This window comes from Sporobolomyces salmoneus (assembly GCF_050403485.1).
Source record: "Sporobolomyces salmoneus JCM6883 DNA, S_salmoneus_JCM6883_v1_ctg3, whole genome shotgun sequence".
In the NCBI taxonomy this organism is placed as follows: Eukaryota; Fungi; Basidiomycota; class Microbotryomycetes; order Sporidiobolales; family Sporidiobolaceae; genus Sporobolomyces; species Sporobolomyces salmoneus.
Genome location: NW_027481160.1, coordinates 198945 through 213849, shown reverse-complemented (window position 1 = coordinate 213849; position 14905 = coordinate 198945). Strand labels below are relative to the sequence as shown.

Genomic DNA, 14905 nt, shown 5'->3' with positions numbered 1-14905 from the left:
CGACTGCAGGAATCGAAACTGCTCCACTCTTGTCCGTCAGTCCGTAGCTGCCGCAATCTGCTCTGACGACCTCCCTCCATGCATGCACTCGTCCAATTCGATTCGAATCATCACTCAACATCCATGTTTCTCTCACTCGCTTCGACTTTTCGTTTGTCTAGCTGCTCTCAAACATTGTACAACAGGTTTACTCACAGCGAGACGCGGCACAGAGGTGGTTCGCTCGGCTGAAACAACAGAAGCTTGTCTCACGTGCATTTTCTGCGGTTGTACGCTACATTACGATTGAGCGACTATTCGTACACATTGCTCGTTGTTTGCATACTGGCGTACTGTACTGCAACGAAAAAGAACGAAGAGTGACTCCACAAACAACGAAAAATAGATTGTCTCCCCAGCTTTTCCTCCAATTCGAGGTCGGCAGCACTCGGTGTGCAACTCCTCCCGAGATCTTCCGTTGAGCTCTACTCTCTCCTGTTCGCCAGCGCCAAGTCCCGCGAAAGAAGATGCGACCTTCGACTTCGCTCCTTCGGTCCCCAACGACTCTCCCTCTCCCAACTCTACGACTCTCGGCATCTTCCACTGCTACTGCGCGCCAATGGAATCAAACTAGATCAGTTTCGGGGTCGACTCATCAAGATTACCAGGCGTCGTCTTCTCAGGGTAACAAACTCAAGGCAAAGGGAAAGGACGAGGAGGGTCAAGATGTCAGAAAGAAGGATTCAACGGTACAGAATGAGGAGTTCTTGAGCCACAAGAAGAACGAGGTAAGTCTCTTCCTTGCACTACTACGTCCTCTCTGTACGGCACACCGCGAGAGGCTTCGGCTTTGTTGAGAGAGGATTCGACTCGCTGCCGGCCGAAAACCACTCGACTGACTCTCTCGTACTATCCTCCGTGTAGCGACCGATCTGGACTGCTCTACGCGGTCGAGCTCTCCTCAACGAACCGAGTCTGAACAAAGGTGCCGCGTTCACGAATGAAGAGAGGGATCAATTTGGTTTATTCGGTTTACTCCCGTCAGTTTCTCTCTCCCAGATCTGTCTATGAGCTTCACAGCTGACCTGAAGACGCTATGATGCTACAGGCACGAATCCCATACGCTTGAACAACAATGTAAACGGGCTTACAACCAGTTGAGAGAACGTCCCACGGATCTCGCGAAATACACTTGCAAGTCACTTCTCCTTGTCTATCGGTCTCGTCGTAACTAACCCTCAGCAACACGTACAGTCCTCTCTTCCCTTCGTGACCAAAATCACGTTCTCTTCTACAACCTCTGCCTCCGTCACCTCAACGAACTTTTACCTAGTCAGTTGCTTTTTGCCCTTACCGTCGATACTTCGACCGCTGACACTCTTCTGAGGACAGTCATCTATACTCCCACCGTCGGAACTGCGATTCAGAAGTACTCTACGATCTGGAGGAGGCCCGATGGTCTTTTCCTCAGTTACAAAGGTCGACACCGCATGCGGTAGGCTTGCACTCTCTTTCTTTCTTGCATCCTCCACTAGGCTCACGTGGCCTTCTCATGATCAGTGAACTTCTCCTTCAAGCGAAACGACCGAAAGACGTGAGCTTTTCTGCTCATATCTCCCGTTCTCGCATACTAATGCACTCGTTCTCTCACAGGTCGATCTCATCGTCGTCACCGATTCCGAAGGTATTCTCGGTCTCGGAGATCTCGGAGTAGGAGGTATCTTGATCAGTATCGGAAAGGGAAACATCTACACTCTCGGAGGAGGAATCGATCCTTCTCGAATCTTGCCAGTCGTTCTCGATGTCGGTACTGATAACCCTGCTCTCCTGTAAGTCATTTGTTCTTATCATGGACCGTTTAAGTAGGACTGACCCGCGTTCGCTACAGTAACGATCCCCTCTATCTCGGATTCCGACGATCTCGAATCCGAGGAGCCGAATACAACGCTTTCGTCGATCAGTTCTGCGATCTAGTTCGAGAGATGTACCCTCAAGCTATGCTACACTTTGAGGATTTCGGAGTCGCGAACGCGGGTAGGTTGTTGCAGAAATTCCGTCCCAAACAGAGTTGTTTCAGTGAGCTTTCTCTCTCTTCCTCTCGCTCAACTGACAAGTCACTGACGACTGTCACGGTACGAAAGATGACGATATGCAAGGAACTGCTGCTGTTGTGTTGTCCGCCCTTGTATCGGCTTGTAAAGTGACGAAGACTGAGTTGAAAGATCAAAGAATCGCTCTCTTCGGCGTCGGTAAGCGTTCGCTCTCTCCCTACAGTATCTACCGCATGGTGACGAGAGGGCAAGGGAGGAAACAGGTACCGCAGGACTTGGAATTCTCGATGGCATTAGGAACGCTTTGATGCTCGAAGCTGGACTCACAAGCGAGGAAGTTCGCAAGATCTTCTGGTACGACTTTCCTTCTCTTCGCGACGTCAGGAACGATGCTGACGCTACTCCTTCTGCCGCACAGGTGCGTGGATCGTCACGGACTCCTGACGGACGATATGGGATCCTCTCTTCGACCTGGACAAGAACTCTTCACGCGAAACGCCGAGGAAGTCAAGGATTGGAAGCGCTCCGAAGGCGACAAGGGAATCGAATTGTTGGAAGTCGTCAAACAGGCGAAACCTACAATGTTGATCGGTTGTTCGACCATGTCTGGAGCGTTCACGGAAGAGATCTGTAAAGAGATGGCGAAACACGTCGCTCGACCTGTCATCTTCCCGCTTTCGAACCCTACTCGTCTTGCCGAAGCTGATCCGAGTCAGTTACCCATTCCCTCTCTTTCGCCGGTTTCGAGTCGAGAGCTGACCTTGGCCGAGAACAGGTGATGTCAACGAATGGACTGAAGGTCGTGCTCTCATGGCTACTGGATCTCCTTTCCCTCCTGTACTCAACCCCAACGGCAAACTTCACAAGATCGCTGAAGCGAACAACGCTCTTATTTACCCCGGTTTCGGTCTCGGGTGAGCTCTTCCTCTCACACTCATCACGTCTAGAACATCTCGTTGACGTCTCATGTGCAGAGTCGTCGTCTCTCGCGCATCGCGACTCACCGACAAGATGATCACGGCAGGAATTTCGGCCCTCTCGAAACTCGCTCCCGCCCTCGAAGATCCCAACGAGTCTCTCTTACCCGCCCTTAAGGATCTTCGACATGTTTCCGTCAAGGTCGCCCTTGCGGTTGCGAACTCTGCGCGAGAAGAAGGAGTTTCCCAAGTTGAACGCGACGAGCCTTGGACTGAGGATGAGGTGAGTTCCTAGTTTGATCACTTATTCACATGCTGTGATTTGACTTTGTTGCCTCACCTGATTGCAGATTCGTGGACACCAATGGGATCCCGGTAAGTCAACCCTCTCCGTGAACTATTCGAGATTCGCTTCTCTGACGAGCTGACTCTCGCTCGTCGTCCTGTCACAGTCTACCGACCTCTCGAGCTTGTCGACAAGTAAACCTCTTCTCGAACAACATTCAACACTCAAAAGAGACAATCACATCTCATCCACCCGGCATGCCATTCTTCCAATTCGCATCTATCTCAGTTCTCTCTTCCGTGCCCAACATCAGCAGTTCATATTTCCCCTGGCCGTACCTTCCTCTCTGACCTAGAGCCTCACCATATAGCGTTCACCCCCTAGAAAGCTCGCATCGTAGAAATATCGGATCAATATCTTCCTTTTCCTTTCCATCGCTATCGTGTCGAACTATGTCTGCGTTGCGAGCGTTCCTACTCCGTGCGGAACCTCTTGACTTCACGGATCAAGGTCGTCGTCGCTGCGCACAGACCTCTTGTTCCGCGGTGTTGTTCTGGCTCGTGCTTTGAGCTTCAAGCGAGCTGAACACGCCGGTCACGGCTCTTCCTCTTCCTGCTCACCTCATGTCGCCAGCAATCGTTCGTCGCGAACTCGTTAAGCGGAATGTCGTAGAAGATTGGGGGAAATCCCTTCAGAGATGGGTGCAAGAGTGAGTCCACCGTCGCTTCGCCCACAGATCTCGCCATCTGATGTCTTCTGACCCTCGACTCTATAGACGTCCACCTGCGACCGTCTTCGTCCTTGCAATTGTCCTCGCATTCCTCGCCTCTCTGGTCCTCCTCGCTCTCGTTTGGGAGACGATTCGCAAATGTCGAGCCTCCTCTCGGGTCTCGGCGGATCGTGAGCGAGCCGAATGGATTCAACTTCCGGATGGATCGAGTGTGTTGACCCAGGGCAGAGTCCCGAATGCTCGCGAAATGAGGCAAGGAAACTTCACACCTGGCGCTTACCTTGGTCCCATGACAAGTCTCCTTCGAGATGCCCGTCAAGGAGGACCCTCTACGAACGGAGGCGAAAGTCCAGCCCGATACGTTCCGACTCAGACGGGACCGACGGAATATGCAGCGAACGAAGCTCAAACGACGACAGGCGGACAAGCTCTCTACGACCCTCCTCTTTCTCGTCCCGACTTCCCGCGACCTCTTTCGACGAGTACGAGTCAGTACAGCGAAGAAACCAAGGTTGACGCCGTGATGGAGAAGAAAGGCGAGGACAAAGCTGCGCGTTTCACTTCTTTCGATGTTATCTGTTCTTTCACTGACTTGGAACTTTGGCTGCTCTCTAGTCCCTTAACACATATCTACCTACGACTTCTCCCCTCCCTGTCACTGCGGTGACTCCGATTCCAGCGATCCCTCCTCCTCCTCGTTCGAGTCCTTCCGACTCTTCCTCAACGATTCCAGCGATTCCGGTCTCGCCTCCTCGTTCACGTCCCGTTGGCTTCGGCCATACTCGTCAAGCGTCGTCAGGAGGCTTTCAACCGAAAGGCCTTCAACTCGTCGGGACCGTCGGAGGAGAGAGTCAATTCTCGACTCCAAAATCTACTCCTGTTCCTACTTCTTCCCCTCTCGCATCGCCTCCTCGACACTCCCGTACACCCTCCTCGCTCAGTGGATGGTCGGCTCCGACTCTTGCGGCGTCGCCTGCTCCCTCTGACGCCACGAAGAATACATTCGTCTCTTCCATCTTCCCTCCTCGTGTCGACCTCAAGAGAACGGGAACTTGGTCTTCTTCGATTAGCAGTTGGATCCCTGGATACTCGGACAAGGATGAGAAACCTCAAGAACGGGACCAGAAGGAGGAGGAGGAAGAAACGTCGAAATTGGTGGATCAAGCTTTGAAGAATGCGAGATGATGAACTCTTCTTTCCCCCTTTGTGGATTCTCTTTCCTATCTATCCGTATATCCCTCTGTAGTGTCTGCGAGTAAGAGTCGAACGTAGCTGGTCAGAGCTGAAACGGGAGAATGAGAAGGAAGCAGAAACACCGAAGAGACCGGGGACCCTTGGCTTCTCTCTTCTCTCTCCTACTGACTCGCTGTACTCTATCGACATGCGACGCACAACTCACCGCAGAAGAGCAAAACGCGCTTGAATGAATTTCATCTGCCAGAGGACGCAGCACGCGCTCTTCCTCTCCTGTTCTCTCTGTCTGTCTCCCCGTCTCCTCCTCCCTCGCCATCCTCAACGCGAGCCCTTCTAACCTCTCGTAGCCGGTCTACGTACAGTCAAACGGAACACCGTAAGTCTCATCACTTGACCCGGGGAGATCTCGAGGCGTTTCAATTTGATCACTAAACTAACCCCCTTTCTATCTCTTTCACACAGTCAAGCCAGCTCGACGATACACTCAGCAACCATGGGATTCATTGAGAAGATAGGTCAAACGGTCTGGACGGAGATCTGGCCTCAGACGTTGTTCTTCACGCTCGTGTCTGTCGCGATCACCGTTGGATGTGAGACTACGGGATATGCGATGAAGGTCAATACCAGTGAGTCCGAAGCCTACTCGATCGATTTGACGGTGAGAGGAGACGGAAGGGGGAACCGAGTGCTGATTTCTCGTTCTCTCTGTACGCTACTTCGCGAATTGACAGTCATGCTCGGCATCTTGAGTACGATGTTGTCGTTCGCATTGTCGTTACGATCCTCCTCCGCTCTCGAGAGGTGGAACTCAGGTCAGCCTACAACCCATTTCTTCTTCTTCCCGACCTCTCGTCGCAGGTCTCGTCGAAACTCTCTCTGTTCAGTTAACTCACTCTGCGTACTTGCTCACTCTCGACAGGACGACAAGCATGGACGTCGCTCAACTTGGGTTCTCGCAATCTCGCGATGCTCATTTGGCTTCACTATCCGTCGACGACTTTGACCGCACCCGAAGTCGCCGAGCTTGAACCAGGTTCTGAACAGATGGAAGTCGAGCAAATGAAGGCTATGATCGAAAAGAGAACCATGGTTGGGTGAGCTCACTATCAATGGACTCAAGCGTGAGAGACGAAAGCTGATGCAACTTGAAAATATTTCAGACTGATCGAAGCTTATGCTGCTGCGGTCAAGCGTATGTCGCCTCGTCGTGCTCTTCTGATCCCTATTGTTGAGCTGAGCTGATTCTGTGAGCACGCGGTAGACTACGTCCGAGGAGAAAGCGGAATCTACTTTGAAGACCTTTACGACTTGGTCGCTCCTCTTCCAAAGTACGCCAAGCAGTCAGACCTGTCTTCGAATCATCCTTCCCTCACTGACGGGCGTTCGCTACTGTAGGTACTCTTTTGTCTCCTCGATCGAAGGACTCGATGGAGGCCGAGATGATTTGAGCGGACTCTGGCGCTCTCCCGGTCCCGATGGTTCCGTCTCGATCCCCGTTGACGACTATGCGACTCTTTCGTCTTCGAACTCGCCCGAGAAGATCCTTCAAGCTTCGACTTCGACCGCCGCTAGTTCGCAGCTCGAATTCGAAAAGACGAAACCGACGACAACGAAAAAGGTTCGCCTCGCTCCGGCTTACAACCCTCCAAAGAGAAGTTTCCTTCACTATGCGCCGGTCTTCAGGATCTTCAAACCGATGTGGAAAAGTTTCTTGGGTCGAGCTTCACGACCGAAGAATCTCGCAACGACAAACGTTCCCCTCGAGATCTCCATGTTCCTTTCTGGCTACCTCGCCGAGGTCATGCGTCGCAAGACTATCGAAGCGACTCTCGTCGGTCCTTCGTTCGCCGCGTTGAACCAACTTTCCGACGCATTGGCCGTGATGGAAAGGGTACTTTCGACGCCTTTGCCTTTCGCTTACAACATCCATCGTGAGTCTGTTCTCTCCTTCTTAGGTAGACCTCCTCAACGCGCTCTCTATTCGATCACCCGGAGTCTAAACGGATTTCGAATCGTCCTTGCTGATTCTCGATTCTCGGTTGAAAACAGTTCGAGCGGTCACCTACGTCTTCCTCCTCCTCCTGCCCTTCCAGATCTACGCTTCTCTTGGCTACCTCACCATTGTTGCGGAGTTTGTCTCGGCCGTGAGTACTTCCCGTTTCATCGCTTTATTGGATTTTGATTCCTCCTCTTTCTGGCTTCTCACCTCTCGAGCTTGTTAGACTGTTTTCCTCGGTTTCCTCGAGCTTGGAAGAGCGCTTGAACAACCTTTTGGGTATGACGCAAGCGATTTGGACCTGGATGCTTACTGCACTCTCCTCGCTCGCGAACTTCACGAAATCACGGCTCATCCTCAACCCGCTCCTTCGACGTTCGTGTGGTCAACCCTCAACAAACCATTCCTCCCCGTGGATGATCGTTCCGGTACCGAAATCCTCGCTCAATTCTCTACTGCTCAATCGACTGCAGCCGGTCAAGCTCAAGCTGTCAAGGGAGTTCCCGGATTGAAAAGATTCATCGCGAAGAATTATCACGACTTGGAGGAAAGGGCTAGGAAGGACAAAGAAGAGAGGAAGAGGGACAAGTCGAAGTGGTGTCGTCAACATCAAACGAGGGAAATCAGCGTCTGCTCACTATAGACTCTTCACACCAAAATACTTAAGTTGAGTTCGCTGGTTCGAACTTTTTCTCTCTCCGGGTCTCTCCCACGTCGTTTTACTACCGCAATATCGTTCTCTCCTACTTTTGTCTTCACTACTCACTTTGAGCACTCGCACTTCTACTCGTCGGAACTTTTCTCGTTTGATCCCTCACTCTCGTTCACCCCCTCGACTTTGCGTAGACACTCGATCCACCTGTTTTACTACCCTCGGAGCGTCAATACAATTCCAATTCGTTCTTGCGCTCCCCGATGTTCTTCGTAGAAGCCCCTTAAACGACAGCAAAGAAGCAGCGAGAAATTTCAGCGAGGTCGAGTTCCGTTCTCAATTCGTACCCCTTTCGCAACCGGATCACTCAAGCGACTCGCTCCGCCATCTGGGGATCTGATTAGACCTCGCTATGCGCTCGTCGTCGGTCGAACGCGACTTCCCACTCTCTTCTTTGTATCGCTCTTCTCCGACCTCGACGATATGCATCCCTCCTTCCCCGACCACTACAAGCTAGCGATCGATCGTATCGTCAAGGGATCTTTCGACGACTACTCGAAGGCGAAGAACACGGGACTGCCTCGACTCGCGGTTCTCGCAACGACTTCGGAAAAGGAGCACCTTGTCAACTCTGTCGCCGGCTTTGAGCGGAACGACACTCAATCACCTCTTTCTGACGAAAGCACTTTCCCGCTATGGTCAGCGACGAAACTCTTCACGGTCATAGCTGCTCTACAGCTCGTGGAAAAGGGAGTCATTCGAGTCGAGGAAGAAGCTTCGAAATACGTTGACGAGTTGAAGGGTCTCAAGGTCCTCAAGGGATTCACCGACGACGACGAGCCGGTGTACGAGGACGCTGAGACGGAGTGTACGATTGAGATGCTCATGCTTCACACGGCAGGTTCGTTTTGTCTTCCTCTCAGCGAATCGATCAATCTTCGCTCATTGTTGTGGATTCTTAACCAGGTTTCAGCTTTTCCTATAATCCTCTCGTCAGTAAGATGGAGAAGATGAGTGGGCTCCCTTGGCTTTACGCGGACAATGGAGTTCGAGTGAGTCTATTCCGTTATCTCGAGCTTGGAACAAACGCTCATTCTCTCAGCTTCTCGTCGGCCCTCAGGAGTCCCTCACAAGCACGTCTTACGTCTTGTGAGTCTGTGCTGTCTCACTGTCCATGTCAGAACGGGCAGCTGACAATCGGCTCGAATTCGCAACAGCCAACCTGGGACAGCTTTCGCGTACGGCTCATCGACTGACTGGCTAGCTCTCGTCGTCGCCGAAGCGAGCGGTATCCCATTCGACGAGTACCTCCAGAAGAATCTGTTCGAGCAAGTTGTCACCTTCCACTGCTCTATTTTCACACTGAATCAAGCTCACAATCGGATGTTGATGCAGCCCACTCGATATCACCGATATGACTTTCCAGAACTGTCCCAGCCGCGTCGACATGGCTACAATACCTCCTCCTCCCTCAGATGATTCGCCTCTCCCTCCCTATTCATTTTCCGATATGAAATTCCCGACGAGTATCGCTTGGGGAGGAGCAGGTCTCTCGGGATCTCCGAAATCCTACCTCAAAGTGTTACGATCTCTATTGCTCGGAGGCACCTGTGCTTCGGCTTTGAATACGACGGACTCGCAGAGGAGGATCCTTCGACCAGAAACAGTTGATCTCCTGTTCCGCCCTCGATTCGACTCGTCAAACAAGGATGATCCGATCATGAAAAGCTATCTACCGTTCGTCGAAGAACGTTCGGATCCTTGGAGTCATCGGACCGGTAAACAATTCGAAGGAGTGAATTTCGCGTACGGAGGTTTGACCAGCGGAGAGGGCTTTCCGAGCGGGAGATCGAGGGGAGCGCTGGCCTGGAGTGGAGCTGGTAAGTTGAGCTTGAGTCTGGTGAATAAGCTGATAGAGACTGACGCGAATGAAAGAGCAGCGAGCACTTTCTGGGTAGTCGATCGCGAGAAGGTTCGTCAAAGCTTCGTCGCATCTTCCCTCTTTCCTGCTTCCGATTTCGCTCCTCTCCAATGATGCGCTGACGGCCTCGACCCCTCCTCCTTCTCCCTAGGACGTCGCGTTCATCGTCTGGAGCTGCATTGTCCCCCATTCTCACGAGAACTTCATGAGTGTTTGGGAAGAAGTTGAGCCGCTGCTGTACAAAGGACTGGATGAGATGCGCAGATGATGAAGGCTTTGCGAAGACGCACAGTTTCTGGGCACGGCGAATTGACGCAAGGAGAGAGAGGAAGAAACGAGCGTTCTCGAGGAAGAACTTGTATTTTGCATTTTGCTCGTAATTTACCCGATTCGCTGCCTTACCCAGAAGCAGCTTGAATTCGTTCTTGAAGCCACGTCCCGACCCAGATTGGAATTGAGAGAGGTGACAATTTTCGACTCCTCCCAGCGAAATCGGGGTTCTCTCTCTTCTCCTCCCTTTACCACTCACCTCGCCTGATCGCCCACTCGAACACCTCACAGGGCTTTACAACCTCCATAGAATGATAAACCCAGACTCTTATCCGCCTTGAGCCTCTCCCTCGCCCTTGGCGACTCTTCATCAAAGTTTTTTTTCGCGACTTCGATTACTCCGACCCTCGACATCCCCAGCGCATCTTGCTCACCTCTACAACCCCATACAGATCGTTCCGCTGCTCTGCTGATCGTGAGTTCCCGTTCCCGCTCTCTTTCCCGTTCTCCTCCTCTCCTCTCCCCTTCGCTTCACCTCTTCAACTCTCACTGCCGGCAAGAAGACACGGAACAAACGAATTGTGGATGACGAAGTTTTAACAAACTGCAAAATCGAATCTCCTTCAAAACAAACGAGGCCAAACAAACCTCGGAAGGTTGATATTGAGAATTCGTTATATCCAACGCTTAACCTGACGCAATTCGGTTCCACCAACTCGTTCGTGTGAGGTCAGTGGGGTCCAGGGGACGGAGAACAGGGAGCATTTCGAGAAAGTTGGGAGAATGAGTACTGACTGTTCTTCCTCGTTCATGCAAACAGCTCTCGCTTGAACTCGATTGATACTCTCTCGCTCCGGCCCACTTTCATCGACACTCTTGATCCCACAATCTCGAACGTCGTCCAATCGGAATCCTCACATCTCGACGCGCTCAGAAGGGCGTGATTCTTTCCTCCCGAGTTATGAGAATGATTACCCTACTGAACTTGTTCAGAACCGCTAAACTGTTCCCAAAATCGATCTGTACGGCCCAGAAATGGGTTAGGAAAGAATTTGGTTGATGATCCAAATCTACCCTCCATCGAGAGGCTGACTCAAAACTCGGGAAGAAAGAATCACAGCTTCTATCGCTAGCTCTTGACAAGCAGGAACGCTCGAGAAAGGGAACTTGAATCTTAGACGTGTCGTAGTTGTTCGTCTCAGTGCAAAGAATCTCCCTTCTCCTCTCACAAATCCTGTTCGAGAGACTCGGGGAGTAAGTTGTCGAAGCTATTGGAGTGAGTGACTCAGGTCAGCACCTCCGCTTCTTCGAGGTTCCAGCTGCGTCCGTGCTATTCGAGCTGATACGCTCTCGGGGCAGGTAACGAGCTCGACTCGAGAGGATCGCTCACTTCTCCTCTTCGACTTCCCAGATCAAGGTGAACCCTTTCACCCCGTTCTCCGTGGAAAGCAATATGGGGGAGCAAGACCTGGAGAACAATAGCGAAGCACGAGGTGTACGGTCTCGAATTCTGGTCCTTGTGAGTGCGAGCTGGAATCGCGAAAGAAAGTCGCGAAACTCACAGGGAATCTAATCTGACGGTCGATTCCCCTTTCGAGCGCAGGTTCCCGACAGTTCCCGAGTCCCGACCCTCGCAACACGCTGCTCGCTTGACCGAAGTCGGATAAGATGGATGAGTTGCCCACTTGTTCCCCTTTCTGGTCAAACTTTTTTCGAGAGCTTTTTTCCCTTCTGCTCACCGGTCCTCCCCTCCTCTTCGCCTGTCGCCTTCCTCGCCACAACTCATATCGTCGACCCGACTGACCATAATATGGAGGAGATCGCCAAACTCCCTTCAGCGCAACCTCCCGCAGACGATCACAAATCTATCGTTTCTTCGACCGACAAGCACAGCTTAGCTTCTGACCCAACCGAATCACCTAGCCGAGATGAACCTACCTTCAAGAGTCGAGGAGTCGTCGGAGTCGAAGCGATGGCGAGGTACGCTGCGGCCTCGAAGAGAGGTCGGTACGGTTTGTACAGTCTTGCCGTCTTGATCTATCTCCTCCAATGGGTCGTGAGTCCTTTCGTCTGTACTCTTTCTCTCTCTACGCTGCTTGCTGACTACTGACTCGCTTCCGTCAGGCTGCTATGGCAGCTTCGTTCGTTCCTTTCCTTCCTCTCGTGGTCGGCCTCGTATATGCTGAGCTGACATGGCAACATTACAATGCGTAGGATGACGGGATCCCTCTCTGTTTACGCCACCTCGTCTTTCCAGCAACATTCGACTGGACTGTCTGCCCTGAGTGTTGCGACGAGCATCATCGGAAGTACCGCTCTTCCATTTCTCTCAAAACTATCGGACGTATTCGGCCGCCCACACATCTACTTCGTCTGCATGGTTCTGCAAGTCGTTGGTTACTGCATCTCCCTCAAGTCCCCGACCCTCGCTGCTTGTTAGTTCTTCCGCTCTCCTCTTCTTTCGACTTTGCTAACCGCGTGTACTGACGTCGCTGATTCCCCTCCGTCATCTAGATATCGTGGGCAACGTCTTTTCTCAGATTGGATCGAGTGGTTTCGATCTCCTCAACACGATTTTGATGGCCGACTTGGTTCCGCTGAAGTACCGAGGTCTCGGAATGGGTCTTCTCTCCTCGCCCTATCTCGTTACTGTCTGTACGTGTCTCGCTCTCTACATGCGCTCATGCTGAGTGATTAGCTCAACGCATCTCCTGCACGTCGACAGGGTTCACAAGCGAGATCGTTGCAGCTCTCAGCACGGATGATAAGGTGAGCGGTCTGTTCTTTCTCCTTCGCTTAGATCGACTCGCACTGATGATCGTTAGCTACTCGTGGATCATCTCCAGTGGCGGTAAGCTCTGGACTCCCCGAGATCCCATTACTCGGAATCAAAGCTCATCGTGTCCTCGTTCTTGACAGCTGGGGATACGGAATGTTCGCTATCATCTATCCCGTTATATGGACTCCAGCGTGCCTCTGTATGTGGTGGCTCGAGTCTCGCGCGCTCAAAGAGGGACTCATCAACGTCGACGCTGCTCGAGCTGGACTCGATGACTCGAAAGTTGAGCTCGTCGCTCAAGTCGAGCAGAAAACGCTCCGTGACCAAGTCGTTCAAGTCCTGCTTGAAGTAGACTTGATTGGTCTCATTCTGCTCGGATTCGGTTGGTCTCTCGTAAGCTCTTTAGGCCCCCTCCTTACTCGCCGCGAGGGAGATTCCTCGACTAACTCGGATTTCACTCTCTGTAGCTGCTCTTGCCCTTCTCACTGTATGGAGGTGCGAAAGGCGGATTCCAGAATCAATCTCTCATCGCGATGATTGCCGTCGGTGCCGTCTGTCTCCTCGCATATCCCGTCTACGAATGGAAGTTTGCGAAATATCCCTCTATGCCGAAACGGATCCTCTACAATCGCTCGTTCAATACCGCAGTGTTGATCAACGTCGTCTGTGAGTCCTCGTTCGAGCACTTCCTCCTTGTCGTCAATTGATCGAACGTCTCTCCTTTCACCTTCGTAGACTTTATCGTCAGTTTGATCGCTTTTCCCTTTGCGAGTTGGCATCGCTGATCCGGTTCTCGTCCGTCTCTCTTCAGGCTGCCTATCTGCAAGTGCTCTATTTATCTTCTTACGTGTACATAGTCACAGACGTTTCACCGCGTCAATGGAACTGTAATCTTCTGCCTGAGCTCAAACTTTCAACGCTCTTCCGCTAATCATATAATCTGAGAGCTATACAGATTTCAACAACGTACAGAACATGGGGCTGTAAGCATATCCTTCGATGCAATCTCTCGCTTTCGAACGTCGTCACTAACTTTTTCTCGATTCGAACATGGAAAGTTGCGGAGTCGCGATTATTGCTGGTCTCTTAATGACTGCTACTCGTCGTTTCAAGGTGAACTTCTCTATCTCTATCGCTGGAACGTGAGTTAGACGCACTAAACGATCTCCTGTGATGAAGTTCTGGCAAGTCTTTGGACTGGCGATTCGCTCAGTCGGTTACGTGAGTCCTCACTCCTCTCTCATTCACTCCTTCGGTATACTCACCTTTCTCTGCCTGAATCGAACAGGGCCTACTCGTTGACAAGAACGGAGTACACGACTATGGACGTCTCGTCATGTCGCAACTCTTATCTTCCGCAGGCAGCGCTTTCAGCTCTCTCGGATCCCAACTCGCCTCCCAGGCGTCGGTTCCCCATCAAGATCTCGCACTCGTCTGTGCTCTGCTACTCTTGTGGTCGAGCGTAGGAGGAGCGATTGGAGAGGCAGTAGCTGGAGAAGTTTGGGGCGAGAGGATGCCCGGTAACTTAAGGAAATACCTTCCCGCTTCCGTGACGGATGAGGAAGTGACTTCTTTCTACCAAGACAGTGAGTTGATCGTTCGTTTGCTTGCGGTAGAAGGAATTTCCCACTGACTCGACAAATTGCTGCTCACCTAGTCACTCTCATCAAGGAGTATGATTTCGGATCGGCAGTTCGAAATGGAGCGACTAAGGCTTACGAGTGAGTCTCAATCGAGGTTTCTTCGAGTCAAATTGTCACTGACCCTCCGCTCGACAAAAGGGCCACTGTTTACCCATTGTGGAGTGCTGCTCTCGGAATCTCCTTTATTTGCATCATTGCTGCATGTTGGCAAAGTTAGTCTCTTCTCTTCTCACGTCTCGCCTTGTCGACCTGACCTCGCACTGACGCTCTACTCTCGCACACAGAGAATTACTATCTCGGAGACAGTCAGAACGCTTACGACCACAAAGATAGCTCGGGGCGAGTCGTCGCTGGCGACCGCGACGAGTATGTCGAACGCAAAACACTCAAACAGAAACTCCTTCGCTTCTGGGACTTGTAGGCCGCTCGATTCGAAAAATAGAGACTATTTATATTCATGCAATCCATTCGAGTTGACTCGGAGTTA

The 14905-nt window shown here is 51.8% G+C and overlaps 5 protein-coding genes across 5 annotated transcripts; all 5 read left to right on the top strand.

Annotated features, from left to right (window-relative positions):
* Positions 1-506: 506 nt before the first annotated feature.
* On the top strand, positions 507-3431 carry JCM6883_002182 (NAD-dependent malic enzyme; the record flags this gene model as incomplete). The annotated part of the gene is made up of 15 exons (XM_076628865.1): positions 507-767; positions 904-1019; positions 1088-1173; positions 1234-1311; positions 1372-1474; positions 1540-1573; positions 1633-1808; positions 1868-2055; positions 2121-2228; positions 2294-2384; positions 2449-2741; positions 2806-2944; positions 3005-3230; positions 3298-3322; positions 3400-3431. 15 exons carry the CDS (start codon positions 507-509, stop codon positions 3429-3431), a joined length of 1956 nt encoding a protein of 651 aa, XP_076491048.1.
* A 425-nt stretch (positions 3432-3856) lies between these two features.
* Positions 3857-5148, top strand: JCM6883_002181 (uncharacterized protein; the record flags this gene model as incomplete). The annotated part of the gene is made up of 3 exons (XM_076628864.1): positions 3857-3942; positions 4009-4483; positions 4579-5148. 3 exons carry the CDS (start codon positions 3857-3859, stop codon positions 5146-5148), a joined length of 1131 nt encoding a protein of 376 aa, XP_076491047.1.
* Positions 5149-5650: 502 nt separating this feature from the next.
* On the top strand, positions 5651-7796 carry JCM6883_002180 (uncharacterized protein; the record flags this gene model as incomplete). The annotated part of the gene is made up of 8 exons (XM_076628863.1): positions 5651-5783; positions 5889-5969; positions 6077-6251; positions 6318-6349; positions 6419-6485; positions 6553-7088; positions 7207-7301; positions 7380-7796. The coding sequence occupies 8 exons, from the start codon at positions 5651-5653 to the stop codon at positions 7794-7796; spliced, it is 1536 nt and encodes a 511-aa protein (XP_076491046.1).
* Positions 7797-8288: 492 nt separating this feature from the next.
* On the top strand, positions 8289-9994 carry JCM6883_002179 (serine hydrolase domain-containing protein; the record flags this gene model as incomplete). Its single annotated transcript, XM_076628862.1, has 7 exons — positions 8289-8706; positions 8772-8857; positions 8926-8954; positions 9023-9133; positions 9201-9685; positions 9746-9777; positions 9878-9994. The coding sequence occupies 7 exons, from the start codon at positions 8289-8291 to the stop codon at positions 9992-9994; spliced, it is 1278 nt and encodes a 425-aa protein (XP_076491045.1).
* Positions 9995-11806: 1812 nt separating this feature from the next.
* Positions 11807-14839, top strand: JCM6883_002178 (uncharacterized protein; the record flags this gene model as incomplete). The annotated part of the gene is made up of 17 exons (XM_076628861.1): positions 11807-12052; positions 12121-12137; positions 12211-12431; positions 12511-12651; positions 12722-12765; positions 12843-12847; positions 12916-13168; positions 13243-13441; positions 13511-13518; positions 13587-13662; positions 13731-13758; positions 13834-13888; positions 13955-13996; positions 14064-14361; positions 14433-14496; positions 14557-14630; positions 14703-14839. The coding sequence occupies 17 exons, from the start codon at positions 11807-11809 to the stop codon at positions 14837-14839; spliced, it is 1908 nt and encodes a 635-aa protein (XP_076491044.1).
* Positions 14840-14905: the final 66 nt, after the last annotated feature.